The sequence below is a fragment of the Festucalex cinctus genome, chromosome 16 (assembly GCF_051991245.1).
Source record: "Festucalex cinctus isolate MCC-2025b chromosome 16, RoL_Fcin_1.0, whole genome shotgun sequence".
In the NCBI taxonomy this organism is placed as follows: Eukaryota; Metazoa; Chordata; class Actinopteri; order Syngnathiformes; family Syngnathidae; genus Festucalex; species Festucalex cinctus.
In genome coordinates this window covers 5,604,565-5,631,032 of record NC_135426.1, presented here as the reverse complement: position 1 = coordinate 5,631,032, position 26,468 = coordinate 5,604,565, and the positions used below count along the sequence as shown (strand labels likewise).

Genomic DNA, 26,468 nt, shown 5'->3' with positions numbered 1-26,468 from the left:
AGCAACAAGTGGATGAAACTATTTTTATTTCTGAAACTGAATTATTAGCTGCAAATTTGTGTCTTTGCATAGCTAGGAATGCTTAATCCACCCTCTTTTTCTTTTTCTTTTTTAAAACAGCATTGAAAAATTATTTTTAGTATTTGCCGCAGGCCGCCAAAAAATGTATGGCGGGCCGCAAATGGCCCCCGGGCCGTAGTTTGGACACCCCTGGTTTAGAATGTTGCTTGTTATAAATCGCGTCATCAACAAGCGTGTTTGCAGATAAGTGAAAATAATGCCAGTCATTAGAATGTTCATGGAAATTGGATAAAACTTATTTTTCTGCCTCCAAAATGCTGCATGGATTGAAATTGGTTCGGAAATGTTATTTTCATAAAATCAATTCATGAAAAAAAAAAAAAGATGAAAAATAGTGTTCTTCGTTCAATCTACATTTTTTTTTGTAAAAAATTCAACTGAACTGAAGTGAGGAAAGATTGTCATAGTAGTGACTGTGGGAGTGCAACTGAGAAATTAGCCTAAACATTTTTTTTTTAGTAGTTAGTAGTATGAACAAAAGCTGAAAATTCATTCAAAAGCAGTGGTTAGATCTCTTTGGTTCATTTTAAGAACATAACTGCTTCTTTTGGATAATTTGACATGATTGTAAAAAAAATTCCACTGAGTTTCAACTATTTACAGCAGGAAAAAAAACTGCAAACTATGTGTGTTTTTTTAAACATGCTCCTGCAGTAAGTCAGCAAATAAGACTGCAATAAAGTATGCCAACCCCTACATTGCAATAGTCTTAAAGTTGACTGACACACCTCTAACTTCCATGGTGGTCTGAACAAAAAAGTACTTGCAAACCCCAGCAAAAATGCGGCCTTGCAACTTGCAAGCAACTTGAAGAATGTAGCAGCACACATTCAGGTGTTTTTTTTATTTTATTTTGTTTACATATGTGCAAAACATTGCTTCATTGAAAGCACATTAGGATAAAAAAAAAAAAAAACTAACTAACTAACTGAACTGACAAGGCTGCAACATTCCCATACATGACAGATGTTAAGCAAAAATAATGTCATCTGTTTATATACAATTTACAAAATATAAAATATATAAAACGTTTTATATTCATCTATTTTATTGAACTGAAGCTGATTCCAAAATAGTACAAGCCTTCATATAGACGCTTATACTTTTTTTGTCCTCTTTTACATTCACTCGTTGCACATTTCAGGAGTCTTTCATTCCTAAGGTGTCGACTCTGCGAGGTAGAAATATTCTTTTTTTTTTTTTTTTTCAATATTTGGTCATCTCTTGGTCACTCGGCTAACAGCTCGTTCCGCTCGGAGAAACGACAGTCCGGTTGCTGTCAAACGGCTGTTCGTAAACACTCGCGAATCGCGAGTCCTTGTTGCTCTTGTCCTCCTCGCCGTCGGAGTCCGTATCGGCGGCGGCGGTGTACGGGTTTTCGTGGAGGTTATTCCTCTGACATGCTGCTGGAGGTGGGCCGTATCCCGAGCACAAGTCCTGCGGAGGCCTCCAGGGAGACTTCCCAAATGAGCCTTGGATGAGAACAAATGAAAGTTAAAGCCAAGAAGGACACCTTGGAGAGTTTTTTTTTTTTCTTTAGCTGCAAGCCTACCCATGAAGCTGTTGTAAGGAGGGGGACACTCATGAGGTCGGCCATAGTCGGCCTCCTCTGCCTCTTCCATGGATGGGCGGCGGCCAGTCTGCTGGCCAAGATGGAGGCCGGCGTTGGGGAGCTGCATCAGGATGGTCGACGAGCAAAGGTCAAAGGGCTCTGAGAGTAGGTAGTCCCTTCTTTTGGACCTGGTCAGGCTTCCACTGCAGGACTCACTGCAAACTGGTCTTGGGTCAACGGAACACCCTGGTGATAAGAAAAGATGTTTTGCACACTGAAGAATCAATCTTAATATATAGTGTGGCTTTGTTCTAAAATTGAAAATCCTTTGCTGACCTGTGTAGAGCTCCGAAAGGTCACTGGGGTACAAGTCTCGGCGAAGCAGTGTGCTTATTGGACCTTGGTAATGGCAGAGAAGTGGGTCAATGGACGCCGCTTCCATCTCGGCTTCACTTCCTGTATCCAGCTGACAAAGACCTGAACGAAAGACAAATGGTGTCAGGGACATAAACTGGGTTTACATGGAGACTTCTTTAGTCACTCCAATTTGAAATCATTCTGAATGAAGATCTCTGGTCACCTATTTACATGTGACGTGATCCATTCCGCGAGAGGCACGGACATCGGTCATGTGATTTATCAAGAAGGAGTTCATTCGTCATTTAGCACAGTAGTTGTGATAGTGTTAACACTTTTTACTGAAGCAACATCTTGATAAAAAACAAGTTTCAAGTACTTAAAAACAAGGCCCCCCGTCAGACAAGCTCTGGGGAGATGCCGCCATTTTTCTGGGTGGAAACAATGACGTCATGACGCATTTACGTCCAGACAGAGCATGGGCTTGTATTAATTTTGTCTGCCATTTTTTTAATTTAGTCTCCGTTTTAGTCCAATTCCAGTCACACTTGTTAGTCAACCTCATCCCATTTTTATTTGGTCCATTTTTAGTCAACTATAAATCGAGCATTTTAGTCCAAGAAAACGGAATTTTATTCGTCTACTTTTAGTCAACAATAACTGGCAACGTTTTAGTCAGGACAACCATTTCCTGTATATATATTTTTGTCAGCAGATTATATTGAACCATTTGGATCTAAAGCTATTTCACATAAAATGTTCTCATGTTTTTGATGAAAAACAACTTGACACACAATTACAGTTGTCAGGCCTGCGGGCCCAGCCCGCTGAGTGTGCATGTGTCTTCCAGGTGTGGTGCATTGGAGTCAAGCAGCAGGTGTGTCCAATTAATCAGCAGCCTACTTAAGCCAGCCTCTGACTCCACCACACCGCCAGATCGTCACAACTCCTGAACGAGTTTGTATATTCAGCTTTACCTTGAAACCTGAACCAACCTTTTATTGTCTCTCCTGACCTGCATTTCCATCCTCCTTTTCAGCCTGCTGTCCTGCCCGCCGACCCAGACCTTGACACACGCCTCGCCACCCAGAACCAGCCCCCAGCACCCAACCTCCTTCTGGCCATCCACTGTTGTAATAAAACTTTGGCAACTCATTCATTCTCTTTTTTTCTGCATTTGGCCCCCCACCCCCCCGCACCGGAACCGTGACAACAGTGGCTACTATGGCTCCATGCTATGAGCTAGTAAGTTAGCCGGCATTAGTTAGCAGTCACATTTAACATTATTTTTGGAACGTTATAGCTGTTGGATTATTATGTTAAGTTATAACTATGATTTACTTTTTTTCACCTTTCACTGTGAATCCACTTCCTGTCTGTCACATTTGTGCTGTGTGTGCACATGATAGTGTCACAGACGTGATAGATTGGCAGAGACAAGATTTTACAAAATCATAATTTTCGTCTCGTTTTTGTTTATGAACTAAAATGTGCATGGATTTTAGTCCAGTTTTTATGAAGTGAAGTACATTTTCGTCTCATCTTCATTATTTGACGAAAATACATACTGATTTACTCCCAATTATTGTTTATTAATCAGGGTTTTAGTCTAGTCTAGTCTCATCTAGTCTAGTTTGAGTCCAGTGAAAAATGTGTGTTGACAAAATTATTTTTGTTTAGTTTTTGTTGACAAATTGCGAATAAAGTGTATACAAGATGCTCGTTGGGATTGATGAAGGGAATATACCACCCCTGTGATTCCCATTGAAATTCCATTCGGGTTTAGCCTTTTTATTCCACTTGAGGTGTTTATATGGAGCATTTTCATTCTGTTTGGTTCGTTCGGATTCAGTCTAATCGGAATACGTGGCTCCCTGTTAAAAACCAGGCTATAGAGAAACTTCAGCCTGTTGTGATTGAAAGCAAAGGTACCGTTTACATCTTTGGGCTGCAGGTAGAAGCCGCTAATGGATGATGCCATGTAATGATGGCTGCTGCCGCTCTCGGATGGGATGTAGCCGTCTTGGCGGTCTGCAAGCGTGCCTTGAGAAGAGAGGTAGCTTGGGATGTCTGCTGGCAGATTGGTCTCATCTGTGGCACAAGTAAAATCAGTTTTGGTCACCACCGTCCCTTGAGATGTACGCTACTCACAAAAATGTTGGAGATATTCAAGCTTTCAGCTGAATGCCAATCCGTGAGTTTTGGATTTGTGCGTGTTGTATTTGATGGCTCATTCACTGCCATTAGTCAGGTTTCCATCCAATTTTTTTAAGTGAATTTCCTGAAAATGCGCAAAATGGACATGCTACTTATGCCCGTTTCTTTTGTAATTCTTAATAAACCGTAGCATTTCTTAGCTGTTTTATTCGTTTCTTTAATTCATTCCAAAAATATTTCTGTTTCGTCGTCACCCCAAACATACTTACTTTATCGTACGTGTGACGTAATATCCGGTCAAAAACGTGCGCCGTGTATCCGGTCTCTCCAGCGGTTATTCGCACAACCTGGTCCCATTGCCAAAATTCGCACATTCCTTTTTTCCGATACGCTTCACAATCCACTCCCTCTAAGTAGGGATGTAACAATATCCAAACATCACGATGCGATGTTATCACGATATGAAGCTCACGATACGATAATTATCGCAATATTGTGTGGAGGTTGGCGATATTTAAAAAAGGTCACAACAATATTGTAAAAAAAAAAAAAAAAAAAAAAAGCACAATATTGTGCTTTTGTACATAACAGCAATGCGTATAAACCACATACAATCTCTAACTACATTTAATATTGAGGCACTTACGTGTTAATGCACGCGTACATTGAATTCCTCCAAATATTGACTCGGTTGTCGGTTCTCAGGCATATTACGTTCCCCTTCATCTGACAATGAGCCTAGATTTTAAACATAGGAGGGCCAAAACATCCCTAATGAAAATGAAATTGCACTAAAAAAACTAGCCACAAGAGGGTGCTACAACTGCACAAATGGAAATCAACCTGACTTTTTTTTGTGTTGCCTTTAAATATCATGAACATGATGACGACGATATAGTTTTAATATCACAATATTGTTCTTATCTTGTCTAATGCATCCCGACCTCTAAGTGTAAAAATTTCGAATTTATGGCGTTTCCATTCAGTTTTATTTTCGCATGTCTTGAAAATTCGAATAAAAATGGGTGGATAGAAACCCAATTACAGGCAGCTGCAGATGTCAAGAGATTTATTTGGCCGTGAAAGAGTTAAAGAAAGGCCTGCGATGCTCACCTGTGTTGGTGACACTGCAGTCCTCATTCCGCCGACGAGTGTGGTAGATGATCACCACCCAAACGAGCGAGGTGCCAACTACGCAGCATACCACGGCTATGACGACGATGCCCACCGTGGTCCAGCCGTCGTCATCCGTGGCCGCTCCGCCGACGACCCCGACCCCTCCTTGCACCGCAGAGTCGCAGTTGGGGTTGGGTATGACCGACAGCCTGATGTTTCCCCTTTCGGTGCCCAGAGTGTTGGACATCTCGCAGGTGTACTTCCCGACGTCCGCCTCGGCCACGTCCACGATGATGAGGAGCTGATTGGCGGCGGCGAAGAAATGCCGCTCGGTCACCACCAGCGGGCTGTCGTCTTTGGTCCAGTTGAGTCTCGGCGCGGGGCTGCCGCCCGCTATGCACTGGAGGACGGCGGTCTCACCCTTGGCCACCGTGCGGTCCATTAGGGGCCGCAGGAAAGAGGGCGTTTCTATAGAGAGGCATGGGAAATAAAACGTGACCATGCTGAACTATTTTGAAACACGAAGACCCCTTTTCTCTTTTGCCCGTTCTCACCTAAGACCGTTAGCGTAGCATTGGCAGAAATTGCCCCGGCGACATTCTGAGCGGTGCAGCTGTAAACCCCGATGTCCTCCGTCGTGACGTCCACGATGAAGAACACGTCGTCCTCCGGCATCACGTGCATTCGGCGTTCGCGGGCGGCGGGGAAGTCGGTGCCGCCGTCCTTCTGCCAGGCGATTTGAGGCGTAGGGTGACCCACCGCTGCGCATTCCAGCCGGGCGGTTGCTCCGGCGCGGATGCTCAGGTCCATTGGCATTTTGGTGAAGGAAGGGAGCACTGGTGGAAACCAAAGTTGATATTCAATCCGATTCGTGGTGTGCTTTGGATTGACAAGATTTGGATTCCTATTGTGGTCTGCAGGCCAGTGTTGTTATAGTTTTGGAATTTTTCATTTTCATTTTAGTTTGTGTTTATTTTGTTTTGAATTTTGTTTTTTTAAATTTAGTTAGTTTTAATTCGTTTTCAGGGTGGTTCAAGTTAGTTTTTATTAGTTTTAGTTATTTGATAAATGCTTAGTTTTAGTTTAGTTTCAGTTAGTTTCAGCATTAGTTTTATTTATTTGTAGTTTTTTTAATGTGTATTACTTGTGCACAATATTAAAAAAAATAAAAAATAAATAAACACCATGGGAGCGACGTCATCTCAATTTCAATTAAATTTTTGTATTTCATTCTTTAAAAAAAATAAAAATGAAAGGGGACAGAAAGAAGTCAAATTTATGTTATCCTGAATTGATCAACAACAACAAAAAATAACCAACACAAAGTAAATTACAGTGAGCGGTCAAGACGCTTTCAATATAATAATTAAGCAGCATGTCTTTGTGCTATATGTATTTTTCCAGTAATTGAGCTTTTGTCAAGTTATTAAAGATACAGATAGATTGAGATGATTTTTGTTTTACAATCCAGATTGACAACTTGAGTTGAAATACATCATTTTTTTTGTTTTGTTTTGTTCTATATTTTGTTTTTGAAAAAATATCTGTTCCTCTTAATTCATACTCACGTTTCCTTTTTTTTTTTTTTTTTTAATTTAATTTGTATATTAACTGGTAAACATTCATGATTGGCTTTAAACATTATTTTGAGATGGTTAAATTCCATCAATTCATTAAATTTTAAAGTTTTTAGTTGTATAAATAATGGATTAGTGTGGTCTCTGTATCCACAGCCGCAAAGGACACGAAGGTGCTTTTCTATTGGCTGCTGCTAGATGACGTCACTTCTGTGTGACACGATTTCAAGCGTCCTTTTTCTGGTTAATATCAAAATAAAATCACATTTAAAATCATCCCCAAAGGCTCATGCATTAAATTACGTATCAAAGACTAAAACAAAGGACATTTTTGCTATAATTAGTTTTAGTTAGTTTTGTAAACATAAAATGCAGATTCAGTTAGTTTTTGTTTTTTTTAAATGCATTTTCATTCACAAAATTGTGTTTTTAATTTTAATTTTAATTTTTTTCGTTAGTTTTAGTGAACTAAAATAACCTTGCTTATTTTATTCCGTTAATGAAATATTTTTTTTAAAAATTTTTTCATTAGTTTTAGTTAACTAAAATAACCTTGAACAGAACCCCCCCCCCCCAAGTTTCCTATGCACATTCATCGAACCCTTCTTTACAAGAAAATGAAATAAAATACGATTTTCTTTCCCAAATACAACACAACTCAACTCTACATTTGTGCAGCACTTTCAAACAACCACCACTGTTTTCTTAAGATGGAACCCAATGAAAACAGCAGAGGCCCCAGAATGGAACCTTGGGGAACACCATACATTAGTTCTAGTTAGTTTTGTAAACACAAAATGCAGTTTCACTTAGTTCTCTTTTTTTTTTTTTTTTTTTTTTTAAAAAGCATTTTCATTACAAAATTGTGTTTTTAATTTTAGTTTTAATTTTTTTCGTTAGTTTTAGTGAACTAAAATAACCTTGCTGCAGGCCGAGCATGACAACTTACTATTAACAGTGAGCCTGGCCTTGGTGGAGTACGAAGATCCAAAGTGGTTGGAGATGACACACTGGTATTTTCCCTCGCTGGAGAATTGCACATCACGCAGCTGCAGGGTGGTTGTATACTCCGTCACCTCGGTCTCGCCACCGGAACCTCCCTGCACTCTCAAGTGGGCCTGGTTGTGGATCTCGGCATCGTTAAGCGCCTCGTTGTCTTTCTTCCAGGCGAACGTCATAGGTGAGTCACTGGAGCTCGCCGCCGAGCACACGAACGTCACGTTAGCTCCCTTCAGAGCCGACTGGCTCTCCGGCTGAATGGTGATCTGAGGCTTTGGGAAATCATCTGCGGGGAGGAACAAGAAGGATTTCATTTGCTGTATTAACGCTCAGGTTTTTCATCCGTTTTTGTTTTAAATATGAAGCTGGAGGCAAATCGGGGGGAGAAAACGGTAATTGGCAAAGCGGAAAGGTTAGTATATTTCCATCAGGTCGCCTTCATGGCACTCATTTGCTCATCCAGGAGTCAGGGGAAAATACTGAACAATATGGGTCAGTTCAGAAATGGAAAAGGGGCTTGTATAAATGGCTGTTTTTTGAGGCGTGGCGGTGTGCGGGCAAAGTTGCCCTCCAGTGTAAACGCATCGCTCACCGCACACGAACTCCTCGGGGCCGACGGCGAACACGCTCCTGCCCTTCAGCATCTGCGGGTGGGCGCAGCTGGCATTAATGCAGGGGAGGAAGGTTTGTTCCGCCACCCAGACTGGAAGCCACTTGAGCTGGCAGTCGCACAGCAAGCTGGAGGTGTTCAGACGCCTGCCGGCGAGGGGGGTTGGGAGGGGAAACAGCCAGAAACATTAAATTTTTGTGCAGAATTAACGGCACATGATTTCATTCCATTTGTTACAGGAGAAAGGTGGATGAAAACAAAACAAAAACTTACAACTCTTGTAGGTTTTTCATCTGCGAGAAAGCATTTGCTTGGATAGACATGATGGCGTTATTGCTTAAGTCTCTGTAGAGAAAAGCACAAGCGTTATATTGCAAATCCAAACGTGTGCAGAAAGAAAAAAAAACATTTAGGCTAAAAGAATGGTTGCAGCCCTAACGAGTGACTGCAGCATAAACTACAATCAGGGTCTGGACTTCAGAGCAATAAAACTATAGGCAGCAGCTTGCAATATTAATCAACTTTTTGGCTGGTCAGAAGCAAGGTTATTTTCGTTAACTAAAACGAAAAAACTACAACTAAAATTAAAAAAACAATTTCGTTAACGAAATCAAAACTAAAATGCTTTTTAAAAAACTGAAAACTGCATTTTATGTTTACAAACTAAAACTAACTATAACTATAGCAAAAATGTCTTTTGTTTTAGTTTCTGGTAATTAATGTAACGCATGAGCCTTTGGGGATGATTTTAAATGTGATTTTCAGTAGATTTATTGTGATATTAACTAGAATAAGGACTTTTGAAAGTGCGTCACCGAAGTGACGTCATCTAGCAGCAGCCAATCGAAAAGAACCTTCAGATGACGTCGCTCCCGTGGTGTTTTTAAAATATTGTGCACAAGTAATACACATTAAAAAAACAAAACTAAAACGTAAAACTGAAACTAACTAAAACTAAATGTATTAAATAACTAAAACTAATAAACCCTAACAGAAACACCCTGAAAACGAATTAAAACTAATTAAATTTAAAAACAAACTCAAAACGAAATCAAAGTTAACTAAAATAAAAATTCCCAAACTATAATAACCCTGCTCGGAACCCCCCAAAAAACCTCTACATGGATTGCAGCTGTTCAAAAGAAAATGATACAAAAAAGTAAACTCATCCTCTTGGTTCTGTATTTGTAAACGATGCAAGTGACTCACAGGTGCTGTAATGCATCCAGACCAGAGAAGGACTTCTTGGTAACTGAGCGGATTTGGTTTCCTTGCAGAAATCTGTTCAGCAGCAAAAAAAAAAAAAAAAAAAAAGAGATCATCTTTTCTCCAAATCAAGCTGAACAATTCACGCAGAAGTGATTGCAAGCGTACATTTTCTTCAGTTTGTCCAATGCTGAGAATGGCCCGTTCATGTCCTCAATGGTCCAGGAGATTTCATTGTTTTGGAGATCCCTTTTCACAAGAGACAAAAACAAACAAACAAACAAACAAAAAAACACATGGTTCAAAAAATCCAAACAAACTAGAAGCAATTTTGTCAAGAAAAGTAAATGTGGGTTATTGGATCATATATACTGTATGTATATCGATTGTGATAGTGTGAGCATTGTAGTCCAATTTCTGATGCCATCTTTCAACATAATGTCAAAACAGATAATAACACGGTGTTACAATGCCCTAACCCTTTACGAAAGCTGAATAATGTCCAGGAGAAGTTGCATCATTTTCCCACTCCGTCTGTGTGTGTGTGTTTTAGTGTGCAGAGTGTGTATAAGTTGCCCTGAAGCAATGCGTGTCCACCACCTAGCTAGCCGCACACCTGCCCTATGGTGACCTCAGCAGTGCAGCGCAGTTCAAAAATCCCAACCAGGAGAAATGTTAAGATGTCTCTCTGTGGGAAAGGCGGCAGTGGCGGGGATGGGTGGATTTATTAGAGGAGGGGGAAGGCGATGTTGAGGTCGGGGGTTGCGCCACTTGAATTTTTGTTTTTTTTCCCTCAACGCGGTAATCTAGTTCACATCCCCAAAACAATTCAGGCAGGATATTTCCACTCAGGCAGAGAATTGATGACGAATGTTCGCTTTGTTGGAGCACCGGTTCAAACGATCAGTCCTTTACATTTTTGTGGTTACGGGAACATTTGAGCCCGGCGGATTTTGTGTGTGAAAGTCGCCTGTATAACTCACAGCGTCTGCAGGCTGGAGAGGCCTCGAAATGCTCCGTCGGCGATGAAACTAACACGGTTATTCCCGACGTGAAGCTCGTCGAGCAGGCTGAGTCCAACGAAGCTGGATTCTTCCAGTCGGGACAAGTGGTTGGAAGAGAGGTTGCTGCAGGGAGGAAAAACAAAACAAAACAAAATGAGACACAAACATAAGAATTTTCCATCCAGCCAGTTATGACACTCTAAACAACATGCAATGTTCATGGAATAAATCCCATCATGAAGCGATTAGAGCAAAATGCATTTCTGTTGTGAGGGCAATTTGCTTTTATTGACTTGTATTTTACGCCAGTGAGAGGACATCAACGTTCATAACGGTGGGCAAGTTCCCAGCTGACTGGCCGCGTGTTTACTTGCCCGTTTGTGATAACAGTGAGTAAAAAGAGAAGGAAAAAACAAAAAAACAAAAACAACAACAACAAGCACCTGTGAAAAACAAAAAAAGCCCCAGAACTGCTGCTATAAGCAACAGTCACAACAAAGGCAAGCCAATCTGCTAGTATTGCCTTATACTTGTAGTCTGGGAAACTGACTGGCTGGTAGCGCTAATTTTATCAACAAACTTAAACAAAAATAATTTCATCAACGCACATTTTTCACCGGACTAAAACTAGACTAGACCAGTCTAAAACAATGACTGGGACGAAATCAATATTTTCGTCAACAAATGAAGACGAGGCGAAAACGTCCTTCACTTCATAAAAACTGGACTAAAATCTATGGACATTTAATTTCATCAACAAAAATGAGACAAAAAAAATTATATGATTTTGTAAAATCTTGTCTGCTAATCTGTCACGTCTGTGACACTGTCATGTGACATGCTGGCTAACTTACTAGCTCGTAGCATGGAGCCACAGTAGCCACTGTAATTGTGTGTCAAGTTTGTTTTTCATCAAAAAGGGGAGAACATTTGATGTGAAATAGATCCAAAAAGGTTCAATATAATTGATGACGGGTAAAATAGTTGTTCTGATTGAAACTAGACTAAAATGTTGATAGTTGTTGACTAAAACTAGACGAATAAAATTTTCTTGGACTTAAATAAAGACGAAAATACTAGATCTATAGTCGACTAAAAATTGGGTTAATAAAAATGAGATGACGTTAACTAACTATGACAAAAACTAACAAGCATGACTGAAACTGGACTAAAACTGAGACTAAATTTAAAAATGGCAGACAAAATAAACACTACTGGCTGGCTGGCTTCGTAAAGAAGAAGAAGTCCCTTTAAAAAGTGACATTTTTATGTATTTATTTTTGCTGAATGGCAAACATTGGAGACAGCGCTTTGTTTGTGTGTATTTGTGCGTGCGAGCAGTTGTTTTGGCGTCAGGAAGAGCTACAATTGTGAGGAAGGGCAGGCGTGGGGGTGTCGAAGAGGAGGAGAGGCCAACACAGAAAAGTGTTGGGAGTTCACAGAGTGAATGGAAAGTGAGGAGGGACGGGGGATGGGGGTGGGCCAGACTCACAGCTCGCTGAGTTTCTGGCAGAACTCCCAGGCGTCAGGTCGTATCCGGCTGATGGCGTTGTGGCCGAGGTGGAGCTGCTGCAGAGTCAGCAGGCCGTACAGCCAGCCCTTGCTCACCTCCGTCAGGTTGTTGGAGTCCAGCTGCCTGCCAAGACCGCACATAAAAAAAAAACAACAACTCAAACCTCAGAGAACACACAAAGCCAGATCCGTATACGTATATTGAAGCGCGACTTACAGGACTTCCATGTTGCCGAGGCCCCAGAAGGCCCCGTCCATTAAGCGACTCAGGCCGTTCCGCTGCATCTTCAGAGAACGAAGCGCGTGCAGACCTTGGAACGTCAAGCCTTCCACCCTGCGCACTCGATTCCTGCTTAGCTCCCTGAAACGCACGGCAACAATTTTTGTTCAACAACCGTTTGTTTTGCAAATGTTTCCAACTTGATCAATTTCTAAAATTTACATAAAAAAGGAGACAGTTGTCCAATAAATACGACATTTTGAAAAGGTGCCAAATTACAACCAACGTAATTTACGTATTTTAGTTTAGCGACCTCTAGAGGTCATGTTCAATAGTGCAAAAATACTAAAGAGAGTTTCGAACCCGGTCCGTCTGGTTCAAAGATGAGTACTAATCTCACTGTGCTATTTGTTTAGTGACTGTTTTTGTTAGTGTTGGCTACATGTTTTTGGACAACCTCACTGTGCCTTCCTAATCTCAACCATTCATGTCCCATGTAATGACGTCTCGTGATTGTTTTAGTGTTGACTACATGTTTTCTTAGTGTTGAGTAAGTGTTTTCTAATGGTCCACAACCTCACTGTGCCTTTTCCTAATCTAAACCAATTAGTGTCCCATGTAAAGATGTTATGTACTGTACAACCCAAAACCTCATCCTAAACCCAACCATTAGACTAAAAATGAACACGATAGCTTTTACTGGATGGTTAGCTCAGTAAGTTAGATGTTAATCTTTTGCACAGAAGATCTGGGGACCAAGACACATGGTGAAGCTGCCTTTAGCCACTATGGTCCTCACCTATGGAATAGCCTGCCGGAGAGCATCAGGTCTGCAGAGAATGTTGATGTTTTTAAGAGGAGGCTTAAGACTTACTTTTTTAGTTTGGCATTTGATTGATCGTTTTATTATTATTATTATTATTATTATTATTATTATTATTATTATTATTATTATTATTATTATTAATTATTATTATTATTATTATTATTATTATTATTATTATTATTTTATATATATATATATAGGCGGCACGGTAGTCGAGTGGTTAGCACGTCCGCTTCCCAGTTCTGAGGTCTCCGGTTCGAGTCCAGGCTCGGACCTTCCTGGGTGGAGTTCGCATGTTCTCCCCGTGCCCGTGTGGGTCTTCTCCGGGTACTCCGGTCTCCTCCCACATTCCAAAGACATGCATGGCAGGTTAATTGGGCGCTCTGAATTGTCCCTAGGTGTGCGTGTGCGTGTGAGTGTGGATGGTTGTTCGTCTCTGTGTGCCCTGCGATTGGTTGGCAACCAGTCCAGGGTGTCCCCCGCCTACTGCCCAGAGCCAGCTGAGATAGGCGCCAGCAGCCCCCGCGACCCTTGTGAGGAATAAGCGGTCAAGAAAATGGATGGATGGATATATATATATATACATTTTTTATATTTTTATTTTTGTATCCCCTTTTATTTAACTATTTTAATCTATATTGTTTTGTACCTTTGTTTTTATTTATTTATTTTTTCTATCATGTTTAACTGTTTTCTTTTAGTGTTTAAATATTTTCATTTGGTAGTAATTACATTTTTAGCACCAGTGTTTTCTCATGGGGGAGCCTCCACAGTGAGAGGGATGGTTGGTCTTCATCCATCTCACTGTGGATGAACTCCTCCTGGGTGCCTTTCCTTACAGGGTACTTCTGTGCCCCGCCATGTTGTGGTTTTCATGTGTTTGTTGGGTTTTGGGTGTGTCTGTGGGTACCATCATGGGGATGGGGGGGCTTTTTCTTTTCTTTTTTTCTCTCTTTTTTTTTTTTTTTTTTATTGTATTATGGATGTCCAGCACTTTGAGTTGCATTTTGAATGTATGAAAGGTGCTATATAAATAAAGTTGATTGATTGATTGATGGGTTCGAGTCTCAGTTTGGTATTTGTTCGCTATTTAACATGACCGATTAGAGGTCACTAAAATACAGTACGTGACACATGGTCGTATTTTGGTGCACGGTAAAACGTTATTGTTGGAGGACTTGTTGGGAAAAAAAAAAAGCCTAAACAAAAAAAACAAAAAAATGACACTCACAGGTGTTGCAAGTTGGGCAGCTGGAAAATTTTGGCTGGGATGGAGGAGAGACGGTTGCGGTTGAGTCGCAGAAGCTGAAGACTACTGGACAGGTTGCTGAAGCAGCCTGTCTCCAGTGAGGAGATGCGATTGTTGTTCAGGAATCTGGAGTGGAGGAAATGTGACAGAAAAGTTCACATGCACTGTACTGAAATGAATGTGGACGCGAAAAAATAGAGCGTCCGGGGGCAAGGACTCACAGGTTCTTGAGAGGCAAAGCGGGGAAGGAGTTGACCTTGAGCTCCACAATGTTGTTGTTACTGAGGTCGAGCGTTTCCAGGGCGAGGAAAGGCCCGAGCTGCTCCGCGGTGATCTTGGAGAACCTGTTGTTTGCTCTGAAAATACAGACACCAGCGCTCCAATAAAAGGACAGACGTACTGTGTATTTGACTAGCCGCGCGCGCCCGTCTCACATTGCCACACACACAAACAGCCGAGTTCCTCAATTAAGCTGGTGCTTATTAACAAAAATCACCACGCTTGCCACCCAATGTGACACTTTCAGCAAATGACCCAATGTGTTCAATGCTGTAGCGTCAAACAACCCTTGTGTTTAGTCATGTTATTTTGTTTAGAAGGACATTGACTACCAAGGTAATTAAAAAAAAAGAAGTAAACTGCCAATGACTTGGCTGATGAATCCCATTCGCTCAGTGAACGCATGCATTGGCAGAGGCCGGCAATTTCCTGGGCTGCACGCCTCCTAAATTGCAGTGCAAGGAACTGCTTCGTTCTAAACAGAGGCTGTACAGTGGCCTCTTTGTGCATGGCACTCTGCTGCCGAGCGAGCGAGTGAAAGGGGAGAGGCAGGAATTCCCTCCAACGTGCCAGACGACAGGCCTCGTTTTCAGTATTCATTGCGCCGCTTGCAGCCCCCTCTTCGCCCGCCTCCTCCAGATACACCTTACTGATCCTCTTTTTCGCCCTAAAGCGAGAAAAGTGAGGACATTTGGGACGTGGTGTCGTTAATATTTAATGGTGGTCAGTGTTTTAAATGGGCCAGAACGCACCAGTACGGCACTTCTAAAAAAATCTCCCTTGAGCGTTCAGGTACTCCTCAACGTGAAAAGAAGGTACTGTCAGCGTTCTGGTAGCGCTCGACAATGCATATTCTGATCCCAAAAAGCTGTTCCATGCACAGACTTCCATATAGTATGGATTCCGTGCGCTCATCACATCACAAAGCGCGCCATTACCCTAGTAGTCTGTACTCCAGATCTGTGCTTACGTTGTTCAACTCGCCTGCTGTAATGTGATGCTAGCCGACCCAAACACGTGGGTACAACCATAGTTATTTGCGTTAAGAAATAATAACATGATGGACTACTCATGCCAAGCAAGAAGTGAAGCCGGCGGCGGCCATCTTGCGTTGCCACACTTACACAATATATATATATATATATATATATATATATATATATATATATGTACGACGGGAGTACCGACACTTATTTTTTTCCACTATTGGTGGTAATATTTCAATCAAGTGACAGGACGGAATGCTCCGTGTGAGTTGGTAACAGGGGTTAACTTTTTTAAGTTGAGCTATACAAGGAGCATCGCTGGTAATTTGACTGGCAGCAAACATTTAGTTAGATAGCTGCGAAAAACGGAATGACTAAAGATATGGCAGTGATTTGGAATTCCACATATTACATGAACGCAGACCAGCCTAAAAGAAAAAAAAGGAAAAGGAAAAAAAAGGATCATTGTCACCAATAAAATTGCACAGGCAGCTCCTTTGTTGGAAGATTTGTAAAGGTCTTTGCACACACCGCAGCCCCCCCTAAACAAAAGAGCCGCATGCACACCACCTGTATCTCACTTTTCATGTTCCCTTGACTGGCTGCTGAGAGGAGCAGGCTGGAGAGAGCCGGTCTTTCCAGTTTCTCTCTCGGGGTTATCTGCGTCCGACTTCTCACCTCAAACGAGGGAGTCTCTGACCCAAAAATCAAAAAAGTATGCGAACAAATTTTGACAAGCACACTTTGAATGTGTTAATCATGCTTGCAATCAGACCAGTGGCACTCCTGCCATTCAGCGGATTAGGCAGATGCTAGGGGCGCTCGTGAGCAAAATGGGCGACAGAAAGCTGTTCCGGCGAGCTCTGCTCATTCACGGATTTACATATAGTATGGAAGCCCTGCGCTCATCACATCACCATGCCCACACATAATCCAGTATTCTCTATAATCTGTGCTTGCGTGAGAAGCGTGTATATGTCATTCAAGTCGCCGGCTGTAAACGTGATGCTCCCTAGCTCGATGCTAGCCGACCCACACCGCGTGTACAACCATAGCTCTTTAGTTAAGAAAATGAAATGAAAACACTAATGTGCTGTCCTGGCTCAAAGCTTCAAAAAAAGATCACGGTCAGACTCTCAGGTGTATTCGCAGGCTGATACAGCACGGACGGAATAAATAAACCGGGCTGCTCGTGCTTTAGCCAAAAGTCAAGCCGGCGGTGGCCATCTTGCGTTGCCACACTTACAGTAAGTGGACTTTTCCGCAGTATACTATCCACGTTATTTTCTTCCTCTACAGCGAAAATACCACTGTGTGACATACGGTTGTACCAATAAGTATAAAATACGTGTGGGAGATCTTCTAAATGCAGATTTCATCAGTAAGAGTGTGAATATAAATTTTCTCTCATAAGGTACTGAGTGCTACACAGATTGGTCTGCATCATCAGAACCAGTAATCAGAACCATCAACAATGAAATGAAAGCAAAGCACACAAGAAAAAACAATTCTTGTGAAATGTAAGCCCAACATCTGCAAGTCCCGATTCACACTACTGAGATAATTCTCTGAATGTTTGATGCAAACTATTACCATCGTTCTTTCCTAGGCTCTCATTATCCCTTACAGTGATTTATTGTAGTACAATTACTACATTATTAATTTTGCACTACAACTGCGGTTTTAAAATTCTAGAGACGTGAAGATACCGTGTGCCCTTTGTGAGTTTATGATCAGTATTTTGTGGTTGGTCTAAAAAGTTGTGCACATTTGGGTGGGTAGTGGCGGGGTTGGGGTGGTACTACCAGAAATCCTGCCTAGGGTGCCAAGTTACTTAGGAACGCCATTGAATCAGACACTAATGTCAAAACTACCGAACACTGGAATGCTTATGAAATAAAATAAAAACAATAAATGAAGCAAAATTGTGAGAAGGCAAGTTTGCTGGAGGTCAAAATGTGTTCTAAGGACCAAAATAAAAAACAATTTATCACTATTCACCATTTTGGTTGTTTACTTTTGCCACGAACGCTTTCAGGTCGGAACCGGGAAAAGCCAACTGGGATAAATTCCAACCTTCCTTGAATGCGGCGTAACTCAGCCGAAATGCAACGCTAGGTAAGAAATTTGTTACTTTTTCATTTTATCATGGTGTTTATTAAATATTATGCACAAGTAATGCACATAAAAAAAACTAATACTGTAACTAGAACTAAATTAAAACAAAGTATTTCTTAAATAACTACAACTCGGGTGTTAAGAAAAATCGATTTGGCAATATATCGCGATATTACAGCGCACAATTCTTGTATTGATACAATATGCGGCCGAATCGATCTTTAAACATCAATTTCCAATGGAAATATTCAACAAAAAGTTTTACTTAGGGTTAGGGTTCACACTTTAAGCATGGAAGAATGTTACATTAAAGGAACATTAAGCCATAATATTTTATTTCAACGCCGTTCAAATATGAAACAGATTCCAAACTGTTTGTTAAATACGGTATTGAAGTTTCAGTTAAATACATTATCATACAAATCTTACTGTTACTGTTACAAGCTTACTGATTAGTATTTTTTTTTATTTGAGTTTAAAAACATTTGTATTGGGGATTAATCAGTAACTCAAAACGAAATAAAAACTAACTAAAATGAAAATTCCAAGGCTCTAACAACCCAATCGACAACTGCCATCAATTGTACATGCTGCTGCAACTTTCAGTGCTGACAGCACTACGGAATGAGGTTTCTTTTGCTAAAACGGTCTATGTGTGTGTGCGCATGCGGCATATGTGTGGTGGTGGAGAAAGTGTGTGTCTGGTATTTCCTATTGGAAGGAGAAGTGAGTTGTGAGGAGTCATCTGAACAACTCGCTCTCACTGCAGTGGCGCCTGTAATGAAAGCCAGGACTTGCCGTGGAAATGCTCCTCTCAGCGCGTATCTCGCGCCAGCGGATGATCAGATTGACACTTTTGCAAGTTTTAAAAGACAAAATGCTCAGAAAGATGACTTTTATCCAATGAGGAGGAGTCTCATCCTTCAACCGGTTTCCTTTTTTTGTTTTTTTTCCACATGTTGAGAGGAAGCGAGCGACCCTCCTGAACTTCTAATCAGACCTGGGATCTACAGGTCATTTGTTGCAACAAGGTCTTGCATGGGTATTTAGTGTCGGGGGGGGACCCCCTCCATAAATTCCTGGGAAATTGTTCAATTCATTAAGACCATCACCACTCAATTACTACCAGCTGCTGGGTTATTACCGTTTTGTTTTTACTCAAAGTTGTGAGGTCAAGGATGTCGGCGAGAGCTGCCGCTATGTCTGACTGGCTGTTTGAATAGGTGCTATTTGATACCCGCACGTCTTTTTTCCCCTCCCAGCTCGGAGAAATTGAAGGAGTGAGAGAAATTCAGGGAAAAAATGTTCCACTGGAGAGAGAGGGAGGGGGAGGGGGGGGGTGCAATCTGAAGACGAGCGTGTCACGCAACACAGGCAGTGAGAACGGCAGTGAGAATTTTTTATTTTGATTTTTTTTGCTTTGTGGTCGCTTTTGCATTTCATTTAGCTTTCAACACATTTGAAAAGAATTACTGTATGTTCCTGCCCCCGCCAGATGCTAACAGTTTGGCTTGACAATGCAAGCTCATTTGCAGGCACAACAAGCAACTTTCAAGGTCAACAGTGTTGTTTCTAAACACAAGCGCCAGACAAAACATTTTTTCTATAACTCATTTGATGGGCTGCATATAGACAAACAATTATTCACACTGATTAATGAGTCTTTGTTGTTGATGATATGGAAGGAACTAGGAGTGGCGATATTTCGATAACGTGATACTTTACCTCCCGATAGATTATCGATACGCCTACGCAAGTATGGCTGTATTTGTAGCTAATATACAGCCACTATAACGGCTCCATTGTTCATGACTTATTTAGCAATTACTTGGCGGGCCACTAGGGGGAGCACCTCATAAGAGTGGCAGGGAAATGGACGCAAGTCTTCAGGCGAAGAACACCCATCAGTATGGAGGTAGAATCAAGCCAAAACCCCGCAAACACAAAAAAACGTGATCTACGTAGACAAAACGTGATCTACGTACACAAAACCTTTTCTATGTACACAAAACGTGTGTTCTATGTACACAAAACCTGATCTACGTACACAAAACTTGAGCTACGTACACAAAGAACAAAAATGTGCACGTAAAAAGCAATTCTACAACTACAGATACAAGTTACGTGCCGAAAACTCAAGATCCACACGCGCAAAGCCAATAAACTTTACAGCAGGGGGCGCTGTTGAATCAGAGCCGTATTGAGAGAATTTGGCCAACTCGTTGAAGAACTACTGCGCTGTGATTGGTCAACTTCTGGTCACATGACAGATAGACACCAGTTTTAATATTGTGTTTCAGTGATGGTACAAAAATAAACGATTTTCTCATTGAAAAAAAACGTCAGTTTATGCCTTGAGTTGTTTTATCGTAGATTATCGTGGCTTTATTAGCTGACCAATATATTGTTAAATCGTGGTATCGTCATATCGTGAGATAATCGTGATCGTGAGCCTTGTATTGCATATCGTATCGCGCGCTACCCAGAGTTTCCCACCCCGAGAAGGAACCCGGAGCAGTGATTGGAACCCTGAAGCCCAGAACTGTGAGTTAGATGTGCTCACCAATAGCCCAGTGTGCCGAAACAAGTCTCCTTTTTAATTTGAATTTAACCCCTTTTCCTTCAGAAAGTGCATAATATCAGCTAATGTACCCTCATTTGTTCAATTGCAGTCAATCTTCGAATCAGTCCAAGATCCACCCAACAATTCAAATGGTATGGTCCAATCAGGATCTTTCCACCTTGGCTGGACGTTTCACTCTTCATGCCCCATTTTAATGTAATGCCTTTGTTTATTAAACTTTGTCGCTAAAAGAAGCCTGACATGCAGCCTATCCTGTCCATCTTTTTGTATTGGATGAAAACGTATAGCTTGGAGGTGACACGTGGGCAATAAACCTGAAAACAAATTGACAAGCGAACGCCCCACGGCGGCTGCATGTCTTCGTGTCGGGGCTTGATGGGGCGTTCCTCCTCATCAAAGCCAGGAGACGGATACATTCTTCCGAAATAACTTCACGCCGGTTGTTCGCTGAGACGTGCCAAAGAAAGCAACGCAGATTGTTGAGGTTTCACACAAGAAGAAGAAGAAAGCACGTACTGCTATCACTTGGTGATATTAGAGATTAGTGGAAAAAAACAAAACAAACAAAACATCCAAAGGTTTCACTGGGACACGAAAACGAGCAGCATTTCACTGCTGCATGTTTGGATGCTTATAATGAAAACGGTTTAAACACAAGTACTGATTCCCATCTTTCTTTGCAGGTTAAAAATACATCAGCATGCGGGAGCCACAAAACAAAACATTTCCATTGGCATTTGTTTTGGACCACGTGACATGTCTGGGGGCCAGCTGCCATGTCTGCGACTGCCCAGTCTGGGAAACCGACTCAGCCAAAAAACCTTCGTGCTCTCGAAGGGATGACAAGCACCCGGGTACGCACCCACACCCACACCGTCCGACCCCCTTTGACGTTTTTAACTTACAGAACCAGTGTCGTGATGTTGGACGTGTACGGCCCCAAATCAGGTACAGAGTCCAGTTCATTGTGGTTCAGCTTGCTGTGAAAAGGGAAAAGGAGACGGTTAAAAAAAAGACGGTGACACAAGTTTTGGGTTTATTCGAGTACGCGCCGAGCGCAAACCAAACCACCTTACTTACATTTCATTCAGATGTTGCATTTTGGAAAACAAAGTGCCGTCGAGAGTCTGCAATTTGTTATGGCTCAGGTCCCTGCAAGGGGGAAAGAGAAGAAAAAAGTATACCAGGGTTATTATAGTTTTAGAATTTTTATTTTAGTTTGTTTGAGTGAGTTTTTTTTGTAATTTAATTTAGTTAGTTTTAATTAGCTTTAGGATGGTTCTGTTAGTTTTTATTAGTTTTAGTTATTTAATAAATGCTGGCCATAGTGAGTGGGAGTTTTTGCTTCCACAACTCAATGACCAGGCAGCGCTGCACTTACACGTTGCACTGCCCATTGATAAAAAAAAGAAAAAAAGAAACAAAACTAAACTTAAAAAAAAACAACGTAGTTGCCATCATTTAACGTTTATGGTGTCATACATCCGTGATTTTACTAATGGTTATTAAACATTATTGGTGGTCAAAGAGGGTGACAATATGGAAAAAAGGCAAGATGTGTTCAGGACTTTCCAAATTGATACAGTATGTTCATTTTTTGAGTAATACAAGGCATCCAATCAAATTGTTACGGTGTTAACTTTATATTGCTCAAAGCCCATATTGTTGTGTACACGCGATCCGAAGGAACTGCCATGAAGGGATCATAAAGCAGATCATTTCTTCAAGTATTTTCAGAAATGACTCCCAACTGCCAAACAAACGCAATTTTTTCACGTTTCAGCCCAAGAGGTAGTAAAAAAGGCTTAAAGCTGCTCATGTTTTTCCTTCTGTCTTTCTGACACGAGAGAAAAAGCACACGGCAAACAGTTGGCCTCATCTCCAGGCCGCGCTGACACATCTGGCCAGAAGCAACAAACCGATCCATTACTCAGGGACGACTTTCCTCTTGCCAGCGAGTCGAGATCAAGTTGAAACCGACCGATGGATTCGGAATCCAGGCCGGAGTAGAGGTTTTAGTTACTGGATGGGACCACTCGTCTCATGTTTACGAGTCCATGGATAGGTCAAGGTGTTACAGCGTCAGGAAAATCTCAAAAAAAGCTGTGCAGTAAACTGTCAGGAAAGCAAGTCAGACCACCTGGTTGCCATTTTTAGCCCTTCAATTGCGTTCCATGAGATCTTGATTTTGGCAGCGGCCTCTTTTTGGAGCCCAAATTGGTCCCAGCCTAACTTGAGCTGTATTTGGCTGCGAGTTCTTGCCTTCTTTTCTTCTTTTTGTGGCCTTGTTTTGAAGAGGCGCCTGAAAACCGGCGCAAGTAGTCTGCCAAGCGGGGCCTCGTGCACTATAAAGCCGTGGAGTTATTGACGCGGCTGCGCACCATCAACGGCATGCTGTGGTGCCAGACCCCCTTTTTTCTTTACACCTCCTCCGCCCCCCGTGCTGCCTCCCTCATCTGGAATCCATCACATTACGCTGGAAGGAGGGGAGGAACCGAGTCATGGTTGCACTTTCATAGGTTTGTAACGCCTCGGTTGAATTCTCAGGTGGCCTGCTTTTTGCTGTTAATTCCAATCACGGCTTTAGCCTTTCAAAGAATGTGGCTGTGCATTGTTGTTGTTGTTTTAGTTCCAGTATTTGGGGAAGGTGTCCTATCACGAGGCCTAGATAAACCCCGAGTAGCTCCGACACTTCCACTTCCCTCACAATGTAGTACGCAGGAGTACGGCAAGATAATACTGCACATGATAAAGGATGCGAGAATGCGCGACTCGACGCTCTTATCAGGAGCTGAAAAGTGAATGAAGGAGTTACACCGCAGTCGAAAAGGTCCGTCATTAATGTTTGTGGAGGGCGGTAAAAACTCACACCTGGCAGGAGGACCCAATTTGAAATGATCGGCTCACTCAAGTTGTAAAGAATTGTTGTTTGTGCTTCTCTATATGCCACAATTATGATGCCTTTTAACTCATTCACTTGCCGCCGTTTTCACTGAAGCAACCCGCTTCACTCCCAGCTGTTTTACCGAATATTGTGTTCAATTGCTATAAAAACGTGGAAACTACCAAAGAAAATTAGTCTCTTCTTTTCGTGTATCTGTTCAAGCTTTGCAGCAAGTCGCATTAGAATATAGCTAAGTTTGATCAATATTCACATTCCTGGTGAAAACACTGACAAAAAGAGCTTGTTGCAACATGGCCCTGGCTGATCTCTTATACTCTGCTGCCACTGCTGGTCGTTTTTTGTAACAACTACCATTCATTGAAGACACCTCTTCATGTCAGAAGCTGCATAAAAGCCTTTCTCTATGCTTTTGCATTAATTTTTTTTTTTTAAAAAACCGTGTAAATACGTTTTTGGGAGTGAAGGACAAAGTTTTAAAAAACGTGTTTACACGTTTTTGGGTTTGAATGAGTTAAAAGCAAACTCAGTCTCATTCAGCAAGGATCGCAAAATTGCAAATTGAAGCGCACTGCCTGGCCCTGATCAGCAGTGGTGCTGTTGAGCTAACTCAGGGGTGTCAAACTCATATTAGCTCAGGGGCCACATGGAGAAAAATATATTCGCAAGTGGGCCGGATCGGTAAAATTGTACAGAATTTTTAAAACATTGCCGTCAATTACATGCAGAGTTTCGCTATTTGTGGGCCAGCCCTAAATTGTGGGGCGCATCTGTACAAATATTGTCCCAAAAAGTTTTTGCATAAACCTCTATATTGTTCACTGATTGTGTGCCGGGTGCCGTTACTGAAGTTATACGGACGCTAATACTTGTCATATGTGTAGTTGAATGTGTGTCTTATTCAGCACGTTTGTGTTTGAATCATGTTTTTATTTTTTAAACAAACTAACTTTAAATTGTGCTTAAAATAACGACATTCAGAGCAATTCCATGTACAAGTTGCATTGCTCAACTGAGACTTACTTGTGTAATTATGAATTTATAAGCTTTGATTGTGGCCGGCTGATTAATTGGGCCTACATTTATTTATTTATTACACTTTATACAACCATCTCACGGGCCGGATTAAACCCCATTGCGGGCCTGATCCGGCCCCCGGGCCTTATGTTTGACACCCCTGAGCTAACTAATATAAAACTATTAAAAAATAGTCCTGCGATTGGCTGGCAACCATTTCAGGTTGTACCCCGCCTACTGCCCAGAGCCAGCTGAGATGGGCTCCAGCACCCCCCGCGACCCTTGTGAGGAATAAGCGGTCAAGAAAATGGATGGATAAAAAATAGTCAAAAGTGAAATCTGATCCCGACTACCCATCATTTATAAAAGTATTTAATCCTCATTAAAAATATTGTATAGGAATGAAAATTCCTTTTTGTTTTGCTATATGATGATTACAAACGTGGGATTAAATCACCACCAGTTGAACATCAACAACAAAACTCCAGAACGTTTAGTGCTATACACTGCTATTTAGGATGACGGTGCACAGTTCAATACGGTTTTCAAATGCATCTTGACTATGCTGTAATGCAACCTCCCACGTTTCCATGGTTTCTTCTCCCTCCTCTCGCCTCCTTTCCCTTTCTCCTCCCCTCCTTTTATTGCAAACTTACATGCCCCTCCTTAATCAGTACCATGGCCCTGCATGGTGTTGCTAATTCAGCAGAAATAATGGGGTGCTGGAAAACAAAGGGCCCCGCCAGTATAAGGGGTTTAAGATGTGCCGGAGAGCCACTCAAATTAGCATGCCAGAGTGAAAAGAATCCCCACCCCCATGTACTACTTTTCTCTCTCCACCCCTCCTTTTTTTTTTTTTTTTTTTTTTTTTGGAAGGCCAGTCTTGATTACGAGGCAGCCTCGCTCTGTTTTCTCTGGCAAACGTAAAAGTTTCCAAAGCAGCCACTTCTCAACCTGAAAGAATTCAAATAGGAGCCTTTTGGACAAGACCTCGAATCAAACATAACCAAATGTGGACTCATAAAAAAAATGATCTGGCTTTACGCAGATCAATGAAATAAAGTCCAGTAAGATGAATTGTCTGTAAAGTAGAGCACAACATGCATGAAACTTGCCAGTCAATTTGTCTTTGCTATTTTGGCTGCTTCCAAGTGGACAAATGAGAAACCGATAGCACATTTTGGGTGGAAAAAAAACTCCATATCATGATTTATGTTGTGATACTAACTTGACAGCTCAACTGAACTTTTAACAAAGTTTTATCCCAAATTCCTCCTTGAAAACCATAAAAATAACAAGCCAACAGGCACTGAGCTCGTTAGTTCAAATTATTCCCTCTACACAAAGGCACATTGATGTGTTTAGAAAAAAATAAATAAATCTCTGGCCCTCGGGAGCCCCACTTACTGCTGTGAGGGAAATACATAAATAACCCCCCGTTGAACATATACATAGATTAATGACAGCTTTCAAGAGATGCACAAAGAGTAGCCAGAGTGACATAAAGGGGCAAATTCGCCAGTCTTTTGCTCTTCATGCGGTTTACAAGCCAGCCACTTTTCACTGGGAGAGGAATGTGGATCATCACAGTGCCAAACTCGCCCTCAAAAGCTCATTTGATGTCTAACTCACAGTAAAAAAAAAAAAAAGAAAAGAAGTTTCAATCCAAGAAAAGTAGTAAAATAAATCAACTTACAGTTGTACTGTCCATTCCGGGAGAGACTTTGGCATTTGTCCCCTTTTCAGTCGACTGCAGTCCACCAGATCCCCAAAACAAGCGCACGGAGCTGGACACGTCCTTGTGTGCGCCCCAACACCGCAAAACAGCAAGAAAAACACCGCGGAACCCCAAAAAGTGCAAGAATGCATTTTACTTTCCCGGTCCGACACAAAACAGACCCCACAAGTTTTTTTTTTTTTTTTTTTTCACGACAAATCCTTCAAAGAGTGCAAAAAAATCCTCAAACGTGATGAGACTGGCGAGCACAAATAGATCCTTAAATCCTCTTCCGTGTTGTTGTGCCGGTAATGATGGCGACGAGTGAAAGAAAAGCGGTCATCTCGCATTTGCCCATTCCTTCGACCAAACTTTTCTGTCGTGAGCGCTCCTCTGGGC

At 41.6% G+C, this 26,468-nt stretch overlaps 2 protein-coding genes across 2 annotated transcripts in view; one reads left to right on the top strand and one right to left on the bottom strand.

Annotated features, from left to right (window-relative positions):
* The window catches only part of atp23 (ATP23 metallopeptidase and ATP synthase assembly factor homolog), a 30,137-nt gene extending 26,955 nt beyond the window's left edge, over positions 1-3,182 (top strand). Inside the window, exons 10-11 of the transcript XR_013278884.1 lie at positions 2,841-2,947; positions 3,030-3,182. The gene's annotated coding sequence lies outside the window, so the exon portion shown is untranslated. The remainder of the gene's footprint in view (positions 1-2,840; positions 2,948-3,029) is intronic.
* On the bottom strand, positions 917-26,468 carry lrig3 (leucine-rich repeats and immunoglobulin-like domains 3). Its single transcript, XM_077498896.1, has 19 exons — positions 26,049-26,468; positions 21,514-21,585; positions 21,339-21,413; positions 14,688-14,822; positions 14,449-14,592; positions 12,389-12,532; positions 12,152-12,295; positions 10,639-10,782; positions 9,824-9,904; positions 9,659-9,730; positions 8,723-8,794; positions 8,432-8,595; positions 7,790-8,125; positions 5,818-6,099; positions 5,261-5,731; positions 3,923-4,081; positions 1,970-2,110; positions 1,634-1,879; positions 917-1,553 (listed from the first exon to the last, which is right to left on the bottom strand). Exons 1-19 carry the CDS (start codon positions 26,219-26,221, stop codon positions 1,318-1,320), a joined length of 3,291 nt encoding a protein of 1,096 aa, XP_077355022.1. The 5' UTR covers positions 26,222-26,468; the 3' UTR covers positions 917-1,317.